The sequence below is a fragment of the Oryzias melastigma genome, linkage group LG5 (assembly GCF_002922805.2).
Source record: "Oryzias melastigma strain HK-1 linkage group LG5, ASM292280v2, whole genome shotgun sequence".
Classification (NCBI taxonomy): domain Eukaryota; kingdom Metazoa; phylum Chordata; class Actinopteri; order Beloniformes; family Adrianichthyidae; genus Oryzias; species Oryzias melastigma.
This window is the reverse complement of record NC_050516.1, coordinates 35,327,037-35,340,376: the sequence shown is the minus strand read 5'-3', so window position 1 is coordinate 35,340,376 and position 13,340 is coordinate 35,327,037. Positions and strand designations below refer to the sequence as shown.

Here is a 13,340-nt window from a genome sequence, read left to right as displayed (position 1 = left end):
AAAAAAAAAAAAAAAAAAAAAAAAAAGATGCAATTTTTCTAGGACATAGTTTCTGCAGAGGGTCAGGACTTTTAGCGCAGGGCCACGCCCCCTACCTTCCCTCGTACTGAGAGCTCTCTGTTTCATCCTCTCCTGCTAGCTTCCAGCCCTTCACACCCTCAACCTAACATTACCAGTGCAACAAAAATGGCGGGCAATATGGGGGCTATCCAGCTGTAGAGTTTTAAGCCATATTCCAGCTCAGATGAGGAAAACAACGACGTTCATGGATCTATTTGTCTACAGGTACTGGAGCTGCTCTTGATTCACAGGGATTTGAATAAAGAAATACTCTGAGATCAAATTTAAGCTTCATTTTTTTTGTCCTCTATCATCATAAAAATCCCCAAATTAAATGTTAAATGTTAAACTTTCAGATTTTGATTCTATCCAGGCATTTCACCGTTTTTATTTCCTTACTCTGTTCAGTGAATAATAAACATTGAATTTATGCAGGATTTAGTCTTCCTGAAAAACACTGCAAATCAGCGGTTACTCACTGCAGATGATCTGGATTAGTCAACTACAATTATTTTTAATCACTTTTTAAAACAGCTGAACCACTAGCACTAAAAAATGACAGATGAGGTTTTTTTTTAATAAGACCCACAGAATTTTTTTATGATTATTTTGGTAAAATACAAAAAAAGTGAGATTTCTGTCTCAATTTTCAACAATGTTTGGTTTAAACCAACAAGATTCTGCTGTACAGAGTGTGTCAAAGCAGAAAACAAAATGAAATTAAATTAAATGATAAGCATGTAATCATCATTACTGAGAATATGTTGCACTTGTTACATTTAATGAAAGAAGACATGTTGTTCAGAGCGATTATTCATCATCTCTGCTGAACGTGCATTCAGGATATTCTCTAAACTAAAATATCACCATTTTAGGATTGTTTTTTCTTTCTATAACCGGATATAATCAGTACTAGACATTGTGAGTATTGTTGGTCAGCTTGGCTTCACACATGAACATTTTCAAATGTTGTTCTAAAATAATTCTGGGGTAAATGGTTTAATCCTAAATCCAGCTTCAAAGACAACTGATTTATCTGATTTTCTTTGGACATCGGTGCCTCAACACCACATGTGTCAAAGTCAAGTTACTGTTTTTTAGTTTTAAAAATTAGAATTCTGCTAACTTTTTGGACTATTTCGCTTTCTTTAGGATATTTTGGAGTTCAGCTAATATTTCAGCTGCATGTGAGCTGTTTTGACTAATTTAGGCTTTTTTCAGTTTTTTAGGCTATTTTGGAGTTAAGCTAATATTTTAGCTACATGCTAGCTGTGTTGGATAACAGAGTTTTTAAGGCTGTTTTGCAGTTTAGCTATTATTTCAGCTACATTCTAGCTGTTTTGGCTATTTTAGGCTTTTTCAGTTTTTTAGGGTATTTTGAAGTTTTGCTATTTTTCAGCTACATGCTAGCTGTTTTGGCTAGCCTAAGTTTTTTTTTATTTTTTTTTTTTTTTTTTTTTTTTTTTTTTTTTTTTTTTTTTGTTTTTTTAGGCTAATTTGGCATTTAGCTAATGTTTTTGCTGCCTATTAGCTCCAGTGATTTTCGCTACTAGCTTCAGTGTTTTCAGCTATCAGCTTCTGCATTTTTAGCTATCAGCTTCAACGTTTTTAGCCATCAATTTCAGCATCTTCAGCTACCAGTACTAGCATCTTCAGCGGCCACATGCAGCTTACAGCATTCACACTAGCATTATTACAGGTAATGCTATATATCTAGTTCATAATTATGTTAAAAGTTACAGTTGTGAAGTTTTAAAAATTTAGTTTTTGAGTGTTTAATAAATGTTTATCCTGTTCCGCGAACTAAAGTGTGTTTTGGATTTTGGCTCCTTGTGTGATTGAGTTTGACACCCCTGATTTACACGGTCCTTCCTTGCCCTAAAAAACTTCATTGTCTCAGGAGTTACATAATAACATTGCTTTGGACTCTTACCTTCTGCCTCGGTGCCTCTACCTAATACCAGACATGATACACGGCATGTCACCTCACAAAGGATGATAAGTATGAATCACATTCGCCATGAAAAGGTCATTATTTTATTCAGCCACTTTCAGCAGGAGCTGCCCAAGGTGCTGAATCTCAGATAAATAAGTCAGAAATGACCTTAAAACAAAGGCAGGAGTGTTGCAGACTATTTATCTATCCTCTAGACAAGGTGGATGCAGAGGAGACACGGCCTCATGCAGGATGGGTTTGTGCACGAGCTTTTCACTTTGACAGGGAAAGAACCACGCCGAGGTGAACTGAGCAGATGATGGCGATATGACGGATGTTCTGACAGGGTTTGTCGTCTCCTTGTGCATTTCTGTGCTGGGTACATCCTCTTACTCACTTGTGCCTCCTGGTGGTAGCAAGAACTCAATCTTTTGCCCTCTGTTCTGCCTGAGGAGGAAATAGCTTTCTATTTATAATGAGCTGCTGCATTTAACCAAGCCTCACTAACAAGATGAGCAGACTCGGGCTATTAAAGCCTCTGTGACTTTGCAGCAGCTCTGCAGTCACTCAACACTGTGCACACATTCAATATTTTACCTCACTATTGAGTGATCATCAAACTGTACTAAAAACGAGAGCACAGTCCTACAAACACACATGACGCAGAAGGCTTTTTGAAAGTGTCTGCGCTAAAAGCTGCACTCGTCCGTGATATAACCTGATCCTTGCTTTACACATTAGGTCACTCGACACCCCAGCTCAGGTTTCATATCAGTCACCTGTGCAGCTGCACAGCAGAGCGGTTGAAACTGTAATCTTGCTGGCTGCTGTTACAGAACCAGTTCAGCACTTTTCTTTCTCCAGCTCCTTCTGTGACTACAGCAGGGGCTCTGTTACCAACAGGGGCCGGGCTGGCACACATGCCCCATAAAAAGTGCTATTGTTCAGCCTCTGCTGGAAACGGGACCATTTGGTGTTTGATATACCCTTGACACAGCTGCACACGCAATGTAAAACTGTATTGGAACGCAATCAAGTGAGGGAGGAAAAAAAAGGACATTGATAAAATGAACACTTCCACATTAAACCATCAACATTTGTCCAAGAAAATCACTTTGACTCATTAGTTTGAATGCAAGCCAGGTTTGTTCTGTCTCAACCAGACGGTAAAGCCAGGTTCACACCGCACGCAGAACCGCCCCAAGTCCACCAAGTTTACACTAGACGCGTATTTTTTTCGCAAAGGTCGACTGGCGTTTCTGCTCAGCTGCTGTTATTTAGATTAGAGCTTCTAACATTAATTTGACTTCGTCCATCTTGACTTGTCGCCAACTCCTCTCTGGCTCTCTCTGTTGATTGTTTTTTGAGACACCCAAAACCATACCCCTCCCCCGCTCCGTAGTCGGCCCACTGCATTGATCTGCAGTTCGTCACAAAAACTCTGACAACTTTAGATGGTTGTGTAAAATTTTTGCTTCCTGTGGGAATTTCCCAGGAGGAGCGCAATTGCAGAGCACGCCAGCCACACACACTTACAGCGAGCCTGCATGGAGAAAAGGCATCAGCTGACTCAGAAGCAGCTCGAACACATACTGATAATCGGGGAGGATAAATGACAAAAGCCGAAAACGGCCTGCCCTATTTTATTTTATTTTTTCTTGTGATAACAGGACAATAACTTGTTATGACGAGAAAACAAAGTTAATTTTCTCGAGAAAACAAAGTTCTTTCCAAACAGCCACTCTGCCCAACTCAGTCCACTACTGTGCATTTGGCATTTTTCTACAATCCGCAGCAAAACAAAGCAGTTTTTCAGAAAAAATATCAACACTATTTAATCAATTAGGGTACATAGGGTTCATAAGGGTCAGTGCTGGTGTTAGACATTTTCTCTGAGGAACTGCTTGAAAACAAACGTTGTTTTCTCGTTATAACAAGATTAAAAAAAAGTAGGTCAGGTCGTTTTCACCTTCTGTAATAAAAATCATTTAGAGCAGGTGTTTATAATGGATGAAACCTGCAAATTCTGGATAGAGATGCCCTCTTGCATTAAACTGATGAAGGAGGAAGCACACACTTTTTTAAGGCACAGAGAGACAGTCCTCATGAGAACTTTGCAGTCTTTTCTTCTGGATAAAAAAACTCTTTATGTTGAGCAATACTCCAATGTTCTTTGATAAATGTTTACAACGCATGATCAGAAGTGTTTTTGATGAGTATGGATACGTAATAGACATTCTTTGTGAAAAGGAGACGGGGGTTCTCCATATTCACGGATTTCGCATATTCGCTGAGGTCTCCGGTCCCTAACTCCCGTAAATAAGGGGAGAATACTGTATTTTCACCTCTGCAGTCTGTTTAGATAAAAAAAATATGCTTTCATTTGTCAATCACGGTATTTTATTGTAAAAATGTGGTTATATTTTGAAAATTGACTGGATTTTCTTGCTTGTCGTGGCATATCTTCCTAACAGGATTGACGGGGAATTCTCGCGGATGGCCGCGGAGAACCACAGGGCTTTGTGTCTGGTGTGAACTACATAATAGGTTAACAACGGCGCCAAATGGAAGCAGCCTCCGTTCCGCGCCGCTTCCGCGTGTGGTGTGAGCCAGGCGTAACAGAAACATCCATCAATCCAACCTGACACTCACAGCTACGTTCACCTTATAACTTGCATGAGAGCACACAAATCCATGCTATAACAGCTTCATATAAAAATGTCCAAAAGCATAATTAATCAGAGAGGTTCACTAACAGGCTTGGATTTCTTATCAAGACAAGTGGACATGTAGTTTTGCTCTGAGAGATGGGGATTTGTGGGTTTGAATCAGAACTCATTGTAAAGTTTGATGTGTTTCAATGGATAATGGGGATAAAACGCCAAAAAGATAAATATGAAATGCTTGAGAAAACTATATCAATTTCCAGATTTCAAAAAAATTTTAAAAATGTTAAAAAATGAAAAATGAAACATATTGTCTCAATGTTTTCTTAGCATTTCATGAACCGTCACCTTAATGTGGTGAAGGGGTCTTTTGCCTTTCACAGGAGACAGGTGACGAGCCAGACAAATGGCAGTAATTATTTTTTATTTCGCCAATCGTGCTTTGGTTTCTAAAATATAATGTTTTTTAAATTTTTTTTTTCTTTTTTTAGTTGTCATTGTGATCTGAAAAATGTTTTTACATTGAGTGATTAGTTGGTGGGATTTGCACTTCAGGGCCACCGTACACAGTAGGTCTTTAACTGAAACTTTACTTTCAAGACAAATTTGAATAAATATTCACGGTGTCAACCATCAAATGCTGGAATGTCCTTATTGCACGTTTTTCAAACTAGTGCCGTCTAACTTTAGAACATCCAAAGCTGTGGTTTCATGAAAAAGGCAGAGGGATGTTCCTGTCAGTCATTCACAGCAGGCCGTTTGCTCCTCAAAAGATTTTCTGTTTCATGAAGCCCACAAAATAAAAAATAAAAAACCTCCACAGAAATGCTGCATGGAGTCCTCATTAATACTCCACAGCTCACCGCCGCACCACAAATCGCTTCTGTCTTTGGAGAGCAAACTTATTTCTACCAGAACAATGCTTACTGCACTACATCCCCCATAATTCATCATACAGACACAAATTCAAGAAGGTACACTGGGTGGTGCAATGACGACAAACTCTAAAAATAGAAAGCTGAACAACAATTTTGTACCGGGAAACTGTGACATGATAAAGCAGCGATTACACAGACTCCACATGTGTACAATTAAACCTGATAGGAAAGACTGATCAGCGTAAGGAAACCTGGGATTATTCGGTCACATCAAGTAAATAAATTCCATAAACAAACAAAAAATACAAAATTCATTAATTTAATATTGCTACCTCATCATGGGCATAAAATTCCTGCCAATGTTGTGAGGAACTTATGAGAACAGATTAAGTGAAGAAAAGAAATGCATCAATTTCATTATTTATTTCCAACTACGAAAAAAATCACATACTTTTGCTTTCATGTACCATATTTTCCGGAGTATAAGTCGCAATTTTTTTTCATAGTTTAGTAAGGAGCAACATTATTTTTTGTTTTTAAAGACATAAATAGGCTCATATAGTGGTTATTTTCCTTTTAAACATAGGTTTTCCTATAGCAGTTGTTTCCTCTTACAACCACAAGAGGGTGCTGCATTTGTGTATAAGTATTTGGTATTAACGGTGCCAGAAGAAGAAGTGTCGTTCAAAACAATAATGGAAGAGAATCTGATTGTTTTCCTCTTAAACCTTTTTTTTCGTATACAGATCAAAAGATTAGCATTATTGTATCAATTTTATTTTGCATTTTTAGCCACGTTTGGCTTGGCGGATTTGTTCTGAAACCTTGAACTTTTCTCCCAAAAGTGCGACTTATACTCCAGAGCAACTTATATATGGATTTCTTCTTCTTGATTAGACATTTTTTGCACTTACGACTTATACTCCGGTGCGACTTATACTCCGGTGCGACTTATACTCCAAAAAAATGTGCGGTAGATGCTAAATTAAGACAAGTTTGGCGCGTGTTACATTTTAGTAGAAATTCAGATTACTCACCAGATCGTGGTTTGTAGAGTTGGAATCATCTTCAGGAAAAGGGATATACACAGCTAAGGCCATACAGTTGGCAAAAATAGCTATTAATATAAAGATATCAAATGGCCTGAGAAAATGAGTTAAGGAAATATCAAGATAAGCAAAAAAACAAAACTTCACATTTTTTTCATATGCTTCATATAAATATAATCAATATCAACCTTCCAATCTGGAATACGGTCTGATACAGTTTTACATTTTCATGGCTCTATTTTCTAGGGATTTCATTGTCCCTAGGATAGTGTTTTTTGTAGGTGTTTTTTAACAATTTAACACCTGATTTACTGTAACTTTTCAACCGTTAATATGTTAATTCCAGTAGATTTTGAAGGAGAAAAGCGGCTCACGCCGCTTTTCTCCTTCAAAATCTACTGGAATTATTGTGTTAACGATTGAAGAATTACAGTATGTTAAAGATTTTGTGTTTACGCGTCACCAGCACCTCTGATCTGATCTGGGTTGAGCAGAAATCTTCTCGTGCTTTGCACATAATGCAATCCCCTCATGTTTTTGTTTTGGCACCATCTGTTTAAGGAGTTGTGTGCTGGCAGAGGACAGAACAAGGTGACTTTCACACTGTCCTTATGGGAGGCACATGCTTATGTGCCTTTTATCTGCACTAACTTCACATATTGTTTAAGATACCCCCCTCCCCCACTGCCGCCCCCGGTCAGGCACAGTTGTGTAGATGAGTGTATTTGTGTTGTGAACCAGTGTAGCGATGGGCGGGGTACTAAAGGGAAATGTATGGTACTGTATGTGCAGCCATCTTTGAAAAAATGTGGATAGTGTTTATTTTCATGGGAGAAACGAAAAAAAGAATGGCTCTTGGACACGTGTCAAAGTCAAGGCCCGGGGGCCGGATTTGGCCCTCTGGGTAATTATTTCCGGTCCCCCCGAGATCATTTTATTTTATTGTTATTAATGGCCCAATGTTATATAATGTTGACAAAATATATTTTTATTGAGAATAAAATATTGGATGTTATTTAAGGTTTAAATTGATTTATTCTAGAATAATATTCCTGCCTTTTCATTTTTCTTAATTATGTTAAAAAGTTATGGTTTTAAAGTTTGAGAAATTGGCATTCTGCAACTTTTTGGACTATTTTGGCATTTAATACGATTTTTTTAGGCTATTTTGGAGTTTCGCTAATATTTTAGCTGCACGCTAGCTGTTTTGGCTAATTTAGGCTTTTTGTTTGTTTGTTTTTCTAAGCTCTTTTGGAGTTTAGGTAATATTTTAGCTACACCCTAGCTGTTTTGGCTAATTTAGGCTTTTTAGGCTGTTTTGGAGTTTAGCTATTATTTTAGCTACATGCTAGCTGTCTTGGCTAATTTAGGATTTTTTAGGCTGTTTTGGAGTTAAGCTAATATTTCAGCGACATGTGAGCTGTTTTGACTAATTTCGTCTATTAGTTTGTTTTTCTAAGCTGTTTTGGAGTTTAGGTAATATTTCAGCTGTATGCTAGCTGTTTTGTCTAATTTAGGCTTTTTTAAAGTTTTTAGGCTGTTTTGGAATCTAAGTAATATTTCAGCTGCATGCTAGCAATTTATGCTAATTTAGGCTTTTTTAAAGTTTTTTAGTTTATTTTGAAGCATAGCTATTTTTTCCGCTACATGCTAGCCGTTTTGGCTAACCTAATTTTTTAAAGCTAATTTGCCATTTAACTAACATTTTGCCTGGCTATCAGCTTTGGTGTTTTCAGCTTTTAGCCTCTGTGATTTCAGCAATCAGCTTCAGTGATATCAGCTATTAGCTTCAGCATTTTTGGCTATCAATTTCAGCATCTTAAGCTATCAGCACTAGCATCTTCAGTGGCCAAATTTAGCTTACAGAAGTCACACAAGTACTATTGTATGTAATGCTATATATCTTGGTCGTAATTATGTTAAAAAGTTAAATTTAAAAAAATTTTGTTTCAGAGTGTTCAATAAATGTTTATCTTGTTCGGTCCGCGACCGACGGTGTGTTTTGAATTTTGGCCCCTTGTGTGCTGCGGCAGGCGGAGTCTCAAGAATCGAGTCGTTTTTACTTCCGGGTAGGAAAAAACTCATCAAAATAACTAATATTTCATAAATAATTTCTTTTAGGCAATTTCTGATCATATATGTGGATATAGTTTTCTCTGAAAGGCTTCAGAAAATCATTGTATGGCCCGTTTAATGCAGCTTGTGAATGGAACTATTGAGATATCTCATATTAGCTAGTACGAAATGTACGTTTTTTTTTTTGTTTTTTTTTGTCAGGAAAAAAAAAAGTGAAAACATGATTGCATTTTTGTGCCAAACCTACACAAGATGTGTTGTAAACAGGAGTGTAAACACACCGTAAGTACTTCACTGTGCATTTCTACCAGAAAAGGATACTTCCACTCGACGAGGCTGATGCAGGCCCTGCGTATGGGGTTGTTGAGGTTGAGGCAGAACAGAGCCCTCTGAGGTCTGCTGTTTGCATTACTGCCCTGTTTCTTGCTCTTGGCATACTGCTGCCGCTTCTTTTGTGCTAACGCACCTACTGGGATGGTAGTGGTTGCCGGTGCTGGAGGAGCCGGAGGAGCTGGTGGCGCCTTGGGGGCTGGCGCCGGAGCAGGGGTAGGGGTGGAGGATGGAGGGGCTTCTTGGGCTGCGGGGGCTGGGTCTGGGGCAGGCCCGTTGGAGCTCATGGTGTGGGCGTCGCTCTTTGAGAAGCATCCAGCAGCATGGATCTGCCAGGGTAGACTAGGAGGTTAGAGGAGGGCAGGGTAGTCTGACCAACGAGCTGGCACGTCACCAGGGTGAGGGACTCTGATGCAGCTGGCATAGTTTGCCTCTGAAAGGTGAAAAGAGAGGGCATTGGCTGCATTAAACAGTATTTTTATAAACAAACACTTAAAAACAAAAAGCTGCGCCGGCGTAGGTGGATCAGCTGCCATGTGTGTGAGTCTTTGCAGAACTGCCACACCTTTCACAGGAAATGTGCATCAGCCAATCAATCCATCCATCCTTACTTAAACTCCAGTTGTAAACAACCCTCTAACCCAGGGGTCCCAAAACTACGGCCCACGGGCCGGATCAGGCCCACATCCACATTTGACCCAGCCCCCCAAACACTGTTAGAAAAGCTGATCGAGACCCACATAGAACGTTACTTTTTATTCCACCCTTCTCCAGTCTAAACTATGATGGACAGGATAGACTTTTTATTGGTGTAATAGTAATTCACTTACACTTTTTTTCTTTATTTTTGTTATTTTTCTTCCGTACATCTATTTGGCTTTTCTATACCTCTTCAGCTCTTTCAGCTATTAAAATATTCAGCTCCTTTCATGCTAGCTTTTTTTTTTTTTACTGTTTTGGCACTTGCAAAGAATTTCAAGGCTATTTTGGAGTTTAGCTAATATTTTTGCTACATACTAGCTGTTTTGGCTAATTTTAGATTTTTTTTCAGTTTTTTAGGCTAATTTGAAGCTTAGCTAATATTTTTTGCTTCATGCTAGCTGTTTAGGCTAAATCACACATTTTACCAGTTTGTTTAGGCTAGCTTGGCATTTGGATTATATTTCCGCTACATGCTAGCTGTTTTGGCTAATTTAGGCTTTTTCCAGTTTTTTTAGGCTATTTTAGAGTAGCTAATATTTCTGCTACATGCTAGCTGTTTTGGCTAATTTAGGCTTTTTCCCGTTTTTTAGGCTATTATGGAGTTTAGCTAATATTTCAGGTAGGCGCTAGCTGTTTCGGCTAAATTAAACATTTTACCACCACTTCTTTAGGCTAATTTGCCATTTATTCAATATTTCAGCTACATGCATGCTGTTTTGGACAATTTTTGCTTTTTCTCCATTATTTAGGCTATTTTGGAGTTTACATAATATTTCAGCTACATGCTAGCTCTTTTGGCTAAATTACTCATTTTACCAGTCTGCTTAGGCTAGTTTGGCATTTAGCTTATATTTCAGCTTCATGCTAGCTGTTTTGGCTAATTTAGGCTTTTTTCAGTTTTTAGGCTGATTTGGAGTTTAGCTAATATTTCACTTAGATGCTAGCTGCTCTGGCTAATTTATAATTTTTTTTTCGTTTTCTTAGGTAAATTTTACATTTCTCTAATATTTTAGCTGGTTATCAACTTCAGCAATTTCGACTATTATTTTCAGCATTTTTAGCTATCGATTTCAGTATCTTCAGCTACTAGCATTAGCATTTTCAGCAGCCATATTCAGCTCACAGCATTCACGCTAGCATTATCACAGGTACTGCTATGTATCCAGTTTTTAAAATGTTTTGGTATTATTTTTTTCTATGAAGATTGAAGAAATGAACTATTTAAGATTTTGCTATGTGTGGATTTCGGGAAAACTGTACATGTTTACGTTTAGGCTGTGATTGTCACATTTTTTCTGTTAGCCTACAAATCGACCCGGGCCCCACATCAGAGAAAAGAGTTGTGTGGTCCTCACAAGAAAAAGTTTGGGGGCCCTGCTCTAACCCCAACACCTACAGACAGAAATCTACACAGATAAATGTCACTGAATAAAAAAAGCAAAGTTGAATAATCTAGGCAGAAAGACTAATTTAAGACTCTTGTCTCAGTACAAAGACTGTCCTGACTGTGTCACTCCCAGTCCCGCAGCATCAGGACCACTGACAGCTGAAGAGATGGTGTGGAGAGTCATTATTTTATGACGCCTTAAAGGAACCTTGGCTCCTGGTGCACACTCCTGTCACTCTGACCTGCACCACCCACCTAAATATAGTTTGAAGTCTCGCTTCTAGGCATTGACTCAGTCCAGAGTTATGCAGATCCTTTTCCCATCATGCTTTGTGTTGCATAGATCTAGTTGAATATGTGCCACACAAGATCCAGAGGATGTACAGCAAACAAAACGGTTCTTATATGGCAGCATATTGTGAATTTATACGTGGTCTCAAGTTGACTTTTTTTCTGTTTTCAGCCTTTCTGGTTAACTCCTCAAAATAAATGTAGATTTGATTGTGTGGCACTGTTATAGATGTACATATTTTTCTGTTATCTAACTTTGATTACATGCTTACTTTCTTTATTTTCAGCACAGACAATCAAGTTCACACTGATGTTGATCCTTGAAAATGGTGCTAGAGCCAAAGACACATTTTCACGCTCGTTGTGCAGTAAAGAGCTCGTTGCAGAATAAGCGAAGGCTTAAAAGCAGATGGGAAACCATTTTTTGCTGTATTATCACCTTTTATTAATGCAAATCAATTGGATTTTCCCATAAAATCAGGTCGGCGTCAGAATTTATGAAACCAGCCCACTGAAATGCCTTTTTGGATTCTGTGAGTATAAGGGGGCTTGGAGGAACCTGTCCCGCCTGCAGAGAACATGACGACGTTGATGTCTGTTTAGATGTCATTTGCTATGATGTTCTTTGCCCTCTAACTTCAGCATCCAAGAACAATTATTCTCTACATCTCGACCTATTGCAACCCCTTAAAATTGCATTTATTGGCATGAATTTTAAAAAATAACAATCTTTATGCACATTTTATTTGCTTAAATAAGGCCCTTGATGGTCAGCTGGAGCAAATTCCAGCTGACCATCAGTCAAACTGTAGTGTTCTGGACATGACCCTTACACTTCTTTTTGGCTAATTTAGCTTTTATAGTTGTTTAGGGTGTTTTGGAGTTTAGCTAATATTTCAGCTACACGCTAGCTGTTTTTACTAATTCTGAGTTTTTCTAAAGTTTTTTAGGATATTTTGTAGTTTAGCTAATATTTCAGCTAGCTGTTTTGTCTAATTTAGGCCTTTTTTCAGTGTTTTTGTCCATTTTGGATATTTTAATTAATATTTCAGCTACATGCTAGTTGTTTTGGCTAATTTGGACTTTTTAAAATGTTTTTTAAAAAGTTAGACTAATATTTACACGCTAGCTGTTCTGGCTAATTTAGGCTTTTTCAGTTTTTAAGCTACTTTGAAATTTAACTATTTTTCAGTCAAATGCTAGCTGTTGTGGTAAAATTTTTGGTTCTAATTAGGAATTAAGCTAATAATTGAGCTGGCTTTCAACTTCAACATTTTCAGCTATCAGCTTCAGTGTTTTTAGCAATCAATTTCAGCATTTTCAGCTATCAGCACCAATATTCAGCTGGCAAATTTAGCTTACTCACACTAACATTATCACAGGTAGTGCTATAGTTCATATGTTTCAAAGTTGTGGTTTTAAAGTTTTAAAAATGTAGTTTTAGAGTGTTCAATAAATATTTATCCGGCCAGGCTAAGGTTCGTTTTGTGTTTTGGCCCCTTGTGTGACTCAGTTTGACACCCCTGGCTCAGAAGGTCTGAAGCTGCTGCTCTGCCTGTGCAGCCTGCAACAATCCAAACAACAAAGAGCCCGTGAAGCTGAGAACTGCCACTGCCAGGCGTCACTTGGCCACATCAGTTGTGTAAGTCCTTGAACTGCTAGCAGGCCCCGCAGAGGAAGAAGCAGAAAAGGTCACATTGCAGCACAGAAATAATCTTCTTATTGCAAACTCAATCTAACGTGAGAGTCTCTGCAGGGCCCGCGGGCCGAGCTCCGGACGCACCGCGGCAGCTTCCGCGGCTCTTTTGTGCCTTGTCTTTCCCAAGGACTCAGCGCGTGAGCCGCGCGCGCGCGCAGATGCCTTTTATGAAGCAATTATTCCACCGCTGGATCGACGACGACGTCCGGGCTCCGATGGTGGAGATCGGTTCTGGAGACCAACCAGGTTTCTTTTTTACTAAGATA

At 38.6% G+C, this 13,340-nt stretch overlaps 1 protein-coding gene across 5 annotated transcripts in view; it reads right to left on the bottom strand.

Moving 5' to 3' along the window:
• The window catches only part of cacna1da (calcium channel, voltage-dependent, L type, alpha 1D subunit, a), a 103,203-nt gene that overhangs the window by 89,272 nt on the left and 591 nt on the right, over window positions 1–13,340 (bottom strand). For all 5 annotated transcript variants that reach the window (XM_024269258.2, XM_036212092.1, XM_024269259.2 and 2 more), the window contains exons 2-3: window positions 8,987–9,428; window positions 6,578–6,683 (exon numbers count right to left, since the gene is read on the bottom strand). In XM_024269258.2, coding sequence (XP_024125026.1) covers window positions 6,578–6,683; window positions 8,987–9,282 — 402 coding nt within the window. In that variant the 5' untranslated portion in view covers window positions 9,283–9,428. The remainder of the gene's footprint in view (window positions 1–6,577; window positions 6,684–8,986; window positions 9,429–13,340) is intronic.